Source organism: Grampus griseus (assembly GCF_964374135.1).
Source record: "Grampus griseus genome assembly, chromosome: 6".
Classification (NCBI taxonomy): Eukaryota; Metazoa; Chordata; class Mammalia; order Artiodactyla; family Delphinidae; genus Grampus; species Grampus griseus.
The window spans coordinates 19563213-19575513 of record NC_139000.1 but is presented as its reverse complement, the minus strand read 5'-3'; the positions used below and the strand labels follow the sequence as shown (position 1 = coordinate 19575513).

General features: G+C 57.3%; 1 protein-coding gene across 1 annotated transcript in view; it reads left to right on the top strand.

Moving 5' to 3' along the window:
- COL27A1 (collagen type XXVII alpha 1 chain) overlaps positions 1-12301 on the top strand; it is a gene marked incomplete at its 5' end in the record, with an annotated part of 142909 nt that overhangs the window by 88568 nt on the left and 42040 nt on the right. Inside the window, 8 exons of the mRNA XM_082656534.1 lie at positions 776-829; positions 1052-1105; positions 4609-4662; positions 9945-9998; positions 10532-10576; positions 10662-10706; positions 11000-11053; positions 12168-12221. Of these exons, the coding sequence (XP_082512660.1) occupies positions 776-829; positions 1052-1105; positions 4609-4662; positions 9945-9998; positions 10532-10576; positions 10662-10706; positions 11000-11053; positions 12168-12221 (414 nt within the window). The remainder of the gene's footprint in view (positions 1-775; positions 830-1051; positions 1106-4608; positions 4663-9944; positions 9999-10531; positions 10577-10661; positions 10707-10999; positions 11054-12167; positions 12222-12301) is intronic.

The following is a 12301-nucleotide window of genomic DNA, read 5'->3' as shown; positions in this document are numbered from 1 at the left end:
CACCAAGACCCACTCCCTCCCTTCACTTACCCCAGTTTGCATCTGTTTTGGTGATTTGTGTCAGTCTCCTCGTAACACTCTGTCTCACTCCGTGTGAGCAAGGTCTGTCTGTTTCTACCCACCATCGTGTCTTCAGGGTCTAGCATATCACGCCAGGCACATAGTAGATGCTCAAGAAACGTTTGCTGGCTGTGCGGATACAAGAAAGAGGGCTTCACACAAATAGAGCCAGGATCCAAACCCAGAGCCGCTGCCTTCCGGCCATAGCTCCGTCTGCTACACCTGCCATCCCTGCCCGATCTGTCTGGATTGGTCAAGAGAGACTAAGCTGCATCTCTGATTCTCCTGCATCTCATCTGGGTTGGAGCAGGGGGTGGGGAGAATAAAAGAAATGCCTTATATTGCCATCTCTGCCTTAGCAAGCCCAGCCCAGGGGATGCCAGGCCTAATGAGGACCACAGAACGTGGGCCAGGATCAAAGGGGATGACGTGTTCAGCACATCCTTGATCTGGACCAGCCCTGCCCAGGGGAAGACCCCCGTGTGTGTGGCACACCACAGTGGGTGCTGAGGCCTCCTAGGACTTGCTGGGGTTCTTGGCTTCTGCTGACTGAAATCTCAGGACTCCCCCCTCCCCCGTCACCACCCTGGGTGATGTGGCTATAGACCTTGGACAAGTCCCTGCACCTACCTAGTCTCTGGAGTGCCCTCTGCACCCTCCCCCCATAGAGCCACCCCACTGCCGTGACCTCCCTGAATTGCTGTCTCCATCACAGGGTGACCGGGGCATGATGGGACCCCCAGGCGCGCCCGGACCCAAGGGGTCGATGGTAAGGAGCAAGTCTGCATCCCCTTTCCCTCTCCTGTCACAGCCGCGGTGACAGCTCTGCTCTCCTCTGCCTGCGTCCGCGTACCCAAGGTGTTCACGACGACCGGCTCCTTTACCTTCCAGGAGGCCCTGGGATGGGACTGAGCCGCGGCCGAGGCAGTACTGCAGAAGGAAGAGGCACCTTCCAGAGCTGATTCCTTCTTTTTCATCTCTTTCTTGGTAGGGTCATCCTGGAACTCCAGGTGGTGTTGGGACCCCCGGAGAGCCTGGACCTATGGTAAGCAAAGCCCTCATGTTCCCTGAGCTCAAACCCACTGTCGAGTCATGGTGAGGAGTCCAGGTCTCAAAGTCAGACAGACCGGGAATCCCAGCTCCCCAACTCCCCGGCTGTATTGTCAGGGCAGATCATTGAACTCTGCACCTAAATTTTGCTCATATGAAAAATAGATGAAATGATCACGGTCATGATAGTGTGATTGCACGGGCGAAACGAAACCAGGCAGCTAATGTTCATTACACAGGGATGGTCATTGCAAGGGAGTGTCATGGTCATTGGCACCTCTGTTGCTTTGTTCATGCACTCAGGAAATACTGTGTCCCATGTGCCGCTCCAGGAGCTGCCGTCAGCAAGGCAGAACGCTGTCCCTGCCCTTTAGGAGCTCGTATTCTGGTGTGGCGGAGAGAGAAGGCAGTAAATAAGTGACAGCTTCTATGGAGAAAGCAGGGAAGAAAGTGGGAACTGAAGGGCCAAGGATACGGGGCTCCTGGGCTTCTCATGATGACAGGCACCAGGGATACTCCTGAGGATCCCAAGGCGGGGGGCTGGGGGGAGGGTGTGGCCAGGAGCACCCGGATCCAGGGGTCCCTCCTACTCCCCCGAGGGTGAGGTAGGTTTGGGGGCTGGGTGGCTCTCACCCTGAGCACATGGAGCTTCTGGTCCCTCCACCTCTGCTGGTGGAGGACGGAGGGAATTGGGGCAGGGCACTCACTTGGGCCAAGTCTGAGGCTCAAGGCTGGGAGCCCACTCTGGGGCGAGGGGATGTGGGGGGGGCTTCGGGCAGGTGGAAAGGGTATGGTGGGAGGGGGACCGGCACAGGCAGGATCCCGGGGCAAGCCTGGAGGGTGATGAGTTCAGGTGCCTTCACAGGCTAGACTGAGGGGCTCCCTGGGGTCTGAGGAAGGAAGAAACGGGAGCCTTCGATGGTTTGAATCCAAGGGAAGTGCGTCCACACCAATTCTCTGAGCCACTTAGGGAAGCAAGGCCAACTCAGTTCCCAAACTTTTCTGTGCACCTGCCGCGTGCTGTGCCCATGCTCAGTCCTGGAGTTGCAAAAATGCTACAAAATAGATCCTGCTCTTAAGATTCTCACTGTCTAGTCCTCTCACTCATTAACAGACTCTTACTGAGCACCTACTATGTGCCAGACAGTGCTAGGTGCCCAGGGTAGGGCCGAAGCCAGAGAACAAGGATGCTAGGGGTCTATCATCCAATTCTAGCTGTGCCCCCGGACCTCAGCCTCCCTGAGCCTCCCTCTAGGCTTTCTTCCTCCCGTGTCCAACCTCCTCCCCATTCCATTTCCTCAGTGCTTCCATCTGTTCAATGGTTTGGCTCCGACTTAGTGAAATCAAACAGTGAGCTGCCGTTTTCAGATCCCAAGGTTGCCATTGACCCTCCTCTGTTGCACTGTGGGGCTGGGCCCTTGGATCTCTTGGGGCTCCTTTCGGACAGCCAGCTGCCCCCAGTGCCACTGGGGAAGCAGGATAGCAGGGAGGTCCAGAAAGCTTCAGAATCAGACACATGTGAGTCAAATTCTGGCTCCCCCTTTACTAGCTGTGTGATTGTTGGCAACATTTATAGCATCTCTGAGTCTCAGTTTCCCCATCTGAGTCAGCATAATACCCCCTTCGTTATGAGCTTGTTGTGAGAAATGAATGATACCGTGCATGATGTAATGCTTAGCAAACTGCCTGCATATACTAAGTGCTTAATGAATGGTAACAATAATAATTACTATTACTATTTGTTAGATATGATAATTACCACTATTATTAGTAAGACTGTTACTATGAAAGTGACATTTCTGATGATACCGTTCACGTCTGATTGGCATTTTCCACTTTTCCAATCACTTTAACATCCATGTTCTCCTACAGTCCACTGAGGTCAGGCAAGGTTATCATCTCCATTATTTGGAGGGGAACAGTCAGGTCCTGGGACCACCAGTTTCTGACCTCCTCTCCCTTTGAGAGAGCTGACAGCAACCCTTTACTGAGGACCTTCCAGGTCATTTCATCTTCCTAGCAACTCCAGGAGTCAGGGACTCTTCTTATACCCATTTTATAGATGATGAAACTGAGGCCCAAAGAGTTTAAGTCACTTGCCAAAGGTCACAGAATTAGTAGGTGGCAGAGTCAGGGTTTGAACCTAGTTCTCTGGTGGAACAGTGTGCTCTTTTAAGCACTCTACGCTGCTGCCTCTGAGTTGAGACTTGGATCCTGAAATTTCCCAGTGACGCATTGCATGCCTTCTGCAGTCTGAGATCCCTCTATAAATGGTGCATTCTCACCCAGTCGTCATGTTCTCCCTCACCCGGGAGTCAGATCTGTCTTTTTAGGGGGCCGAGCCCGGGTCCACACCCTGCTTGCTCTGCTGACAAGGGGTCAGGTTGGGACCCAGCGCCTCACATCAGCCCTTTAGCATTTGAAAGGTCTGTGCCCCCTGAGGCCCTGGGAAGAGAGAAATGGGAGCAGAAAGAGGAGTTTTTCCTGAGGCCCCAAACTGAGCTGGGCCTCTCCCTGGTATTCGGAGGGGGGATGAGGCCGTCTTTTCTTGTAAAAGGAGCACGCCCAGTCTGAGAATCCCGCGGAGCTGGGAGGCTCCTGCAGCTGTTGGAGGGGTCCTTGGCCAGCCATGCGGCTAAGACGCAGCTTGACGTGTGTAGCTGGGGGCTGGAACCTGGGGAGAGAAACCAGGCAGCGAGGCGGCCTGCTTCCTCTCTTCACCTTCTTTCTCTCCCTTCCTATCCTCTGTCCTCTTCAGTCCTTCCCTTAATTCCTGTCATCGGCCCGCCCTGGGCCAGGTGCTGGGAATTCAAAGAACAAAACCAGCCCTGTTTTTTCTTTCCCTCCCTCCCTGTCTCTTCTTGTCATTCCTTCACCAAACTGAGATAACCCTGGCGGGGTTTCTTCCCCGGGCCAGGCCCTGCTCCCTTCTCTTTGCCTCCCCCACCGACTTCTCCACCCAACCTCTCCCCCTCCCCCCTCCACACGTGCTTCCTGCTCCCCCCACCCCACTTCAGGGCCCTGGTCTGGTTCTGCCCTCTCTTACCCTCCCTGGCTCTTCCTGCCCTGGGCAGACCCTTCTGGATGCTTGCAGGTAATATTCAAGGTCAGGGTGGGGGGACAGAACTTGGGACCCCATATTCTCCTTGCTGATGGAGAGAGAAAAGGGGAAGTGGGAGTTGGAGATTTTGGTCAGGAATGTCCTCATAGCCGCCAGTTGTTGATTTTGAGATAAAGAAGGAAGCGGCTTATCCGTCCAGGATGCCTTCTCCCTGCTGCCGGATCCCCAGGTGCTGACTCCTGCTCAAGGTGGCAGCACGTCCGCTGCTTCTCCTGGGGGACAGATCTTCCCACTAGGCCCAGTCCTTCCATCCGGAGCTGCTGGGCTCGGGAGTGGCCGCTCGTGAACAGCGCCTGTTTGAGGCTGCAGGCCTAGCCTTCGGTGTTGTGCCTGCTCCCTAAAAGGGGCCTTCTCCAGACTCTTTCTCCTCCCCACAGGGTCCTCCAGGATCTCGAGGCCCGCTGGGCATGAGGGGAGCAAAGGGACGCCGGGTAAGTGTGGCCCAGCCCCCGGGGGCGGACACCTGCTGGAGAGACCCCTCTTGGTCCTTGCCCTCCTCCCAGCCCTGAGATCTGTGACTTTCACAGATCTCCTCCTCCCAGACCTGGCTCTCCGTGTGGGACCCCCACCCATCTTTCCCAGCCCATTTCTGAGCACCACGCCTTGCCGTCCAGCAGGAACAGAGGGGCTCTGTGGTGCCGATGCTTTGACCATTCGTGTGTTTGCTCATGCATTCATTCACCTACAATTTAGCACCTGCTCTGGGCCGGCCACTGTTGGAGGCTCTGTAGATATCACAAGAACAGGACAGGCAGGACCCTTGCCCGGCTTCATGGCTCAATCGAGTAGGTCAAACAGACAGGGTCATTAGCACGTCGATGGTGGAACCACAGGCAGCTTGGGAGCTTGGAGGAGGCACCTCGCCTGACCAGGGTACCAGGGAAGGCTTCAAGGAGAGGGTGATGCTTGAGCTGATGCCCGGTTCCAGGCAGAGGGAAAGCCTTAAGGTGAGAAGGAACGGCATGTTTAGGGAGTCCCCACTGGTTCAACAGAGGGGCAGTAGAGAGGGATAAGACCAAGAATTAGCAGGTGTCAAGCCAAGCAGGGCCTCAAACACCACAGCTAAGCCTATGGGCTATGTTCCCAGGGTAGTGGGGAGCCGCAGAGGGTTTTATGCAGGGCTGGCCCTGAGCACGGTAGCTAGAGGTAATCACTAGTACTTACTCTGTGCCAAGCACTATCACGTACATTGACTCAGCTACTCTTCAGCACTACCCTATAATGTAGGTGCTATTCTTAATTCCCATCTTACAGATAAGGAAACTTAAGGCACAGAGAGGTTAAGTCACCTGCCTCAGGTTGCACAGCTAGAAAGTGGCAGAACTGTTATTTGAACCCAGGGGATCTGACCCTTTCGCATACTGAAGGCGGGGAGGGCAGATGGAGTGGTTTCCTGCCCCCAGTGGGTGTCCAGGTGCCAGGCCAGGCAGCCTTGTGAGAAGAAAACAAGGTGGCACAGTGGCCCAGGCAGCCCAGGCCTGATATTCAAGCTCATACCAGGGGATCCGAGATGATTATTCTCTTCTTGGCTGAATTTCAGGTAGTTTAAAAATTTCCCCTGAACGAGGTGCTCTGAGCAGTCTGCCTCGGAGAGGCGAGCCTTAGAGGCATTCCCCTGGCCTGGCAGGACCCCTCCCAGTGCCATGTCCTGGTCTCTGCGAGTAGCCGAGACCCTTTGGCAGCCGGGTTGCACCCTGACCCTCTGCACATTCCCTCCTGCCCGGGAAGCCAGGTTGGCTGGAGGCGGAGCTGTGCTGGCCCAGGCCCTGCCCCGCACAGCCTGCCAGATGCAGAGGCTCAGGCCTCCGTCAACTCACTGAGCCCCTCACAACCGTCGGACCACCCTTCCCGGTGGTGGCTTGAAGAATGTATCTCCTGCTTGAGGAAACCCAGGCTCCCAACCACATCAAAGTCTCCGGGGCTGGAAGGGGAGCTTCAGGAACATGAGCCCCGCCCCCTGCTGGGTTTGGCAGGAATGCAAAACCTGTGGGACCCACCCCCTGGGTCCCCTGCCTGACAGGCCACCTTTGGCCACTTCACAGATGGGGTCACTGAGCGGGGCGGTGGTGGGGGGACTAGAGAGGCACCCGCTGAGCCTGTGAAAGACCTCAGTTCTGGGCAGGCCCCCTGTGCAGCTCCTGGCTTGCCCTGGCACCATAGCAAGGCCTTGTTGATCTCCAGGCCTCAGTTTCCCCGAGTGTGCTGTGGGAAATGAGCTTGGAGGTCTGCAAGGCCCTACCTGCTTTTCTGCCCATGTGCAGGACGGGCCCTGCTGCCCAGCCCATTCCCCCCAGCCCCCTGCCCTGGGAAGAACGAGCACTAAGGGGTCGAGGCCAGGGCCAGGATGGGGCCCCACACCCTCAGCTCTTGGTAGAGCTGTTGACCAGGGTCTGGGTCCATGGGCCACGAAGAGCTGGGGCTATGGGGTCACACAGGCATAGCAGCAAGTCTCAGCCTTCCCAGTTACCAGCTCTGGGGCCTCAGGCCAGTTTCTTAACCTCTATAAGGCTTGGTGGATGACATTAGGAGCAAGTTGGAAGGAACCAGACTTTGAACCCAAGTCAGCTGAATGCCCAGTTTTTTCCACCACTACCTGTCATTGTTTATCAGTGTGGGAGTGAGCTCCCTGTCACAGGGGGTGTGCAGATTAGAGCCCGGGGCAGGGTGTTGGAGAAGACAATGGCTAAAAGCCCTCTTACCCGGGAGACTCCGCTATCTCCCTCCAAAACCCACTTTGAGGGAGTCGTGAGGATTCTGTGATCCAGGTGCCTGACACTGAACTCTGCTCCTGTGAGTGGGACTTAAGAGCTCGGCAGACCTGGCCTTGAATCCCAGCTCCTCCCCTGACCTCGGGCAGTCGATTCGCCCTCTCTGAGGCCCCAGTGTTTCCTCTATAAGACGGGTCGGCAACAGAACCGACCTCTTTGGATGGCTGTGGGGATAGAATCCCTTTGCCAGCACCTCGAGTGGTAAGCACCTGGAAGGGCAGCGGTGTGTAGCAAGGGCTGGGCACACGTTCACTCCCTTTCCATCCCTTTTTCACAAGAGCTGCAATTGGCCAGATTTTCTGTCCCCTGGGGCTCCTCCCAGCCAAGCCAGATGCCCAACCTGGCTGGGAGGCAGCCCCGCTGTAACTGCAAACATCTTCCCGGGGAGTGGCTACAAGAGAACAGATCTGTGGCTCTGACAGAAACCCAGACCTGCCTCCAGCAGGGTGGGCTGGCCCGTGTTCATTTGGGGAAGGAGGGGGCAGGACTGAGGCACCCACAGGACAGAGGACGAGCTGCAGAGTGGCCCAGAACAAGGGTTAGGCTGTGCACTGCCCTCGTGCCTCTCCCTGCACAGCGGAGCTGGGGAGGGAGAGTGGCTGGGGCCCCTTTGCCTCCTCCTCCTTCCAGGGAGGAAAGGTTAATCCTGTTTCCCCCCAGCCAGCCCCAGCTTCTACCTGAGCTCTCTGGTGGTCCGGGGGATAGCAGAGTCTCCCAGGTAAGAGGGATTTTAGATATTGTCTCCTCTAACACCATGTCCTGGCCCTGACCTGCATACCCGCTGTGACAGGGAGCTCACTCCCACACTGATAAATAGTGACAGGTAGTGGTGGAAAAAAAATGGGCCTCTGGCTGACTTGCATTCAAATTCTGGCTTCTCCACATACTAGCAGGGCAACCACAGGCTATTTCCTTATTTGTTAAATGAGGAAAATAGCTTTCACTATTACTGCTACTGCTGCTGTTGTCGATGTTATTACTATTATTATAGATCTCATAACCTTCCTCCCAGCGAGGCTTTGATTCCCAGGAGAAACAGGGTGCCGTGTGATTCAGGCCAAGCCCTTGACACCTCTGGGCCTCCGCTCCACTCCCAGAGCTGTCCCTTTCCAGGAAGGTTAATGCCTCAGGTAGAGACAGAGGTCAGGGGCCAGAAGCCATCTCTCAGGAGGGCCCGGATGCCCACCATCAGCTCAGCTTCTGTCCCGGCTCTCGTGACCTGGGATGCCCTACATCCTAACCTGTGTCTGTCTCCACAAGGTCCCTGTCCATGAGTCAGGGGCGGTAAGTCTAACACGTGGTCTGACAGGGTCCATCTGAGACTGAGGCCCAGAGAGAGGAAGGGGCTTTCCTGGGGTCACACAGCAAGTCGGTAGCAAAACCAGGACTTGCACCCACACCCTCTAATCAAACCTCATCTTGAACCCGTGAAAATTCTGAGCCTCGTATAAGCTGCCTATTATGAGGAAGGGAATGAATCCAGGTTTGCCAGGCCGTTGCTCTGCGCCCCTGCCCCTGGGGAGCCTGCAGCCCCCTCTGGAGGAACCAGATATTCTGAGCACTTACTACATGCCAGGTGTTGAGCTGCCCGTGTGCATTATCTCCTCCTGCCTTGAGGGGGCGGTTTCTCGTCCCCATTTCAGAGATGGGATAACTGAGGCTCAGCCAGGAGCAGCCACTTGTCCCTGAGACACAGCGTTTCCTGAGCAGCACTGTGCCTATGCTGGACCCCTAATAGATTCTGGGCCAGGGCCTGAGAAACTGGGCACAAAGACTCCCAGCCCGTGGTCTCCTGGCCCAGGGTGATTTCATCAATGTGGTGCTATTTAAGGCTGCAGCGTCGAGCTGAAGCAGCTGACAAGAAGAATTGTCACTTTTTCTGGTTCAACTATTAATTGAAAATTACCTTGTTCAATATTTAAATGATTTCTCCATGTTGCTTTTTCTCATCCCTCATATCCCCTATGCCCAGACGCTTCCCTGGCCCCCTTGTGTGCCTGGTCCCCTCGCTCCCAGGCTGGGGCAGGTCAGCCTCCTTCACAGGATCCTCTTTGTCTCCCCAACACGGCCTCTCTGGCCCCCTGCAGAACAAACACCACACTGTTCTCCATGGTGGACCCCAGGGGACCCCATCCCATCTGTGTCTCTCTGGGAGGCCCATGGAGGGGACACAGGGGGCAGTGGGTAGAACCCTGGAGGGAATACCAGCTGCTAATGTGCTAAGGGACCTTGGACAAATCACTTCCCTTGCAGGGCCTCAGTGTTCCCATCTGTGCAGTGTGGGGAAGAGGGGATTCTGCCTGCCCCAGGGGCCTCTGAGTTCTCAAAAGACCAAGAATCCTGTCTCAGAGGTCAGACCTGAACCCAGAACTCCAGGGAACAGCTGCCCTGTCCTTCCCCCCTCCTCATGTGAGCTGGGCCAGATTAGCTGCACATCTGGCTGGAGAGGGGGCTGTTCCACATATCTGGCCACGTGTAGACCCTCCCCAGGTCGTCTGTCCTCTGCCAGTTTCCCCTAAGGGCTGTGGTCCACAAACTGCTTCTGCCCCACGTGTGCTCTGGGAAGAGCAGGCGACAGCAGTCTGAAGACCTGGCTGTGGGGACTTGGCCTCGTGTCTCTTGGCTCTGCCCTCAGTTTCTGCATCCGTGGAATGGGTTGGCTGGCTGAGCCCCAAGGTTTCTTTAAACAGGGGTTAAATGCACCACCAGCCCCACTCCAGGATGGCAGGGCCCCTAGCCAAGTCCACCCACACTATGCCCTGCGCAGAGACATCTCAGCAGGCACACTGCACTGGGTGACCCACCTGAGGGTGGGGGTGCACAGGAAGTGCGAGGTGGAGGGAGCCCCCCGCTTGTGCAGGGCTCTGGGCAGCCCCGCCCTCCTGGTTCCCAGCCCGAGGGAGACCCCTACTGTCCACTGTGCTAGTCCCTTTTTCCTATTCCAGGGACCCCGAGGACCAGATGGACCAGCTGGGGAGCAGGGGTCCAAGGGTCTGAAGGTACCGACCCCCGTGGCTTTCCCTTCCTCTCACCTCCCGTGCTGGGTCAGGAACCCAGGAACCCCGGCTCACAGCCTCCTCAGGGACAGACCCCTTTGGGACAGCAGGGCATCCCAGAGAGGCTGCAGGGCACGTTCCTGAGTGCTCATCCGGCCACTCTTCCTGATGCTGGCAAGCCCCCGGCATGGGGGCAGGGAAGGGAGAATGAGCGATCAGACTGAGAGAGAAAAAGCACATGAATGAGACAGAGTGAGGAGGAATCACGCATGGCCTCTGACCCCCAAGCCCCTCCCGGGCCCCTGAGAGCCGAGACTGCTTCTGACCCCTTCAGGACCCTGGGGTCCTTGGTTCTCGGCCCAGAGCACCTGGTGACTGTGGCGAGCCCCTCCCCTGAGTTTTCCCGTCTGCACACTGGGGAGGGGGGGATGCCATGACCCCATGGGTTCCTTATATCTCCTGTGGGAGCGGTCGTCCTTCTCCGTGAAGGGTCCTCCCCAGCACCCTCTCCCAACCTCATGCTTTGCTTCCTGCAGGGCCCCGCAGGACTACAGGGCAGACCAGGCCAGCCTGGGCAGCAGGTATGTCAGGCCGAGGCTGCCAGCCCCTCTCCCCACTCCCTGCTTTGTCATACATGCTTCTTACAAACCCCAAATGTGCTTCCAGGGCGTGGCTGGCGAGCGAGGGCACCTGGGCACACGAGGCTTTCCTGTAAGTAGCACCGGTTCATGAGATTCTCTCCGTGGGACTTCGCGGGGAGAAAATAACCACTTTAGCCAAGTTCCCATCCTGCTGTGGAAATCCCGAAGGTTCTAGCTGCCCACTCCTGCCCTGAGGACTCTCCAGTATGTCTCCTCCCCTCTGGAACTCAGTCTCCCGTCTGTCACAGGGCAGAGGGTGGGGTCGGACCCTCATTTGCTACGACAGCTTGACTGAGACCCAGGGGACAGGCAGGGTAGAGAAGGCCATGGAGGGACTAAGGTCACCTTTGTTTGTCCCTGCAGGGCATCCCGGGTCCCTCCGGCCCCCCAGGTACCAAGGGCCTCCCAGGAGAACCGGTAAGTGCCCTTGCCCTCTCTCTTTGCATCTTTGCCCCTGGCAGGCTGGTCTCAGCTGGGTCACCCACCCGGGGGTGTGGGTCCTGCAGTCAGACAAGGAGAGGGGCTGGAGAGGGACAGTGCCGGGGCTCTACCGCCCCGGGGGCGGGTCAGGGAGAGAGCACTGGCCAGGGAGGTCAGGAGCTCTGCGTTGAGTCTAAGCTCCCTTGCCTTCCAGCCTCAGTTTTCATGCCAGTAAGATGGGAATAATTGTTCCTACCTTTACACCCTGTTGTGAGGATGAAATAAGAAGATGTGTGTAGAGTGCTTGGCACAGTGAGAAGCGGAGGGAACGGAGTCCTTCAGGTCTCCGAAGGAGGGAGGGCAACATGAGAATAAACTAACACGCTGAGTGGGCACTGCGGAGTCCAGCGTGCCCGGAGTGGAGAGAGCTGGACCTCAGGGAAGGCAGGAAGAGGTCGCAGGGGCCAGTCACCCGAAGCTGCGGACAGAGTTTGCTGTTTGTCCCAACGGCAATAGTGAGCTATTGAGAGGTTTCAAACAGAGGAGCCCTGCAGAAGATCTCGCGGGAAGGGTGGGTTTGGGAGGACATCCCGTGTGTTGGGGAGCCCTGTGAGGAGGCTGTGGAGGGTGCTTCTAGGGGTGGAGAGGAGAGCACAGTCTCGGGCCCCAGGAGGAGGAATCTGGGTGGGGCAGGGGGAGGACTGGAGGCCGCGCTGTAGCCCCACGTCTGGAAGCTCAGGTAGACGCCCTTTTGAACGATGGACTGACCACGACTGAGTGGGTGAAAGGTCATTCCAGGCAGAGGGGACAGAGTGAGCAAAGCTTGGGAGCCCGAAGGCTTCTGAGCAGGGGAGGCCGCCCTGGGTCTTAGGTAGGTGACTAGGAGAAGAGGCGGAGGGGTTGGTGCGAGTGCACTGGACAGGGGCTGCGGGGAGAGCTGCAGGCACCAGGACCCTCAGCGAGGGGTGGGTGAGGGCATGGGCTGCAGAGTCCCGGATTCTACGGGTTCTCTCCCTCACCCGCCTCTCCAGACTGCATTATTGAGCCTTAGACCCCAAAGAGGGCCCAGGCTGGCTTCTCCCAACTGTCTGTGTGTCTGTCTATCTTCCAGGGCCCTCAGGGACCCCAGGGGCCAATTGGCCCTCCAGGAGAGATGGGACCCAAGGTGAGTGCGGAGGACCCTTGTTCGTCCCGTGGTGCTGCTGGGGAGGTAATCAGCCCCCCCGGCCGTCCTCCTCCAGGGCC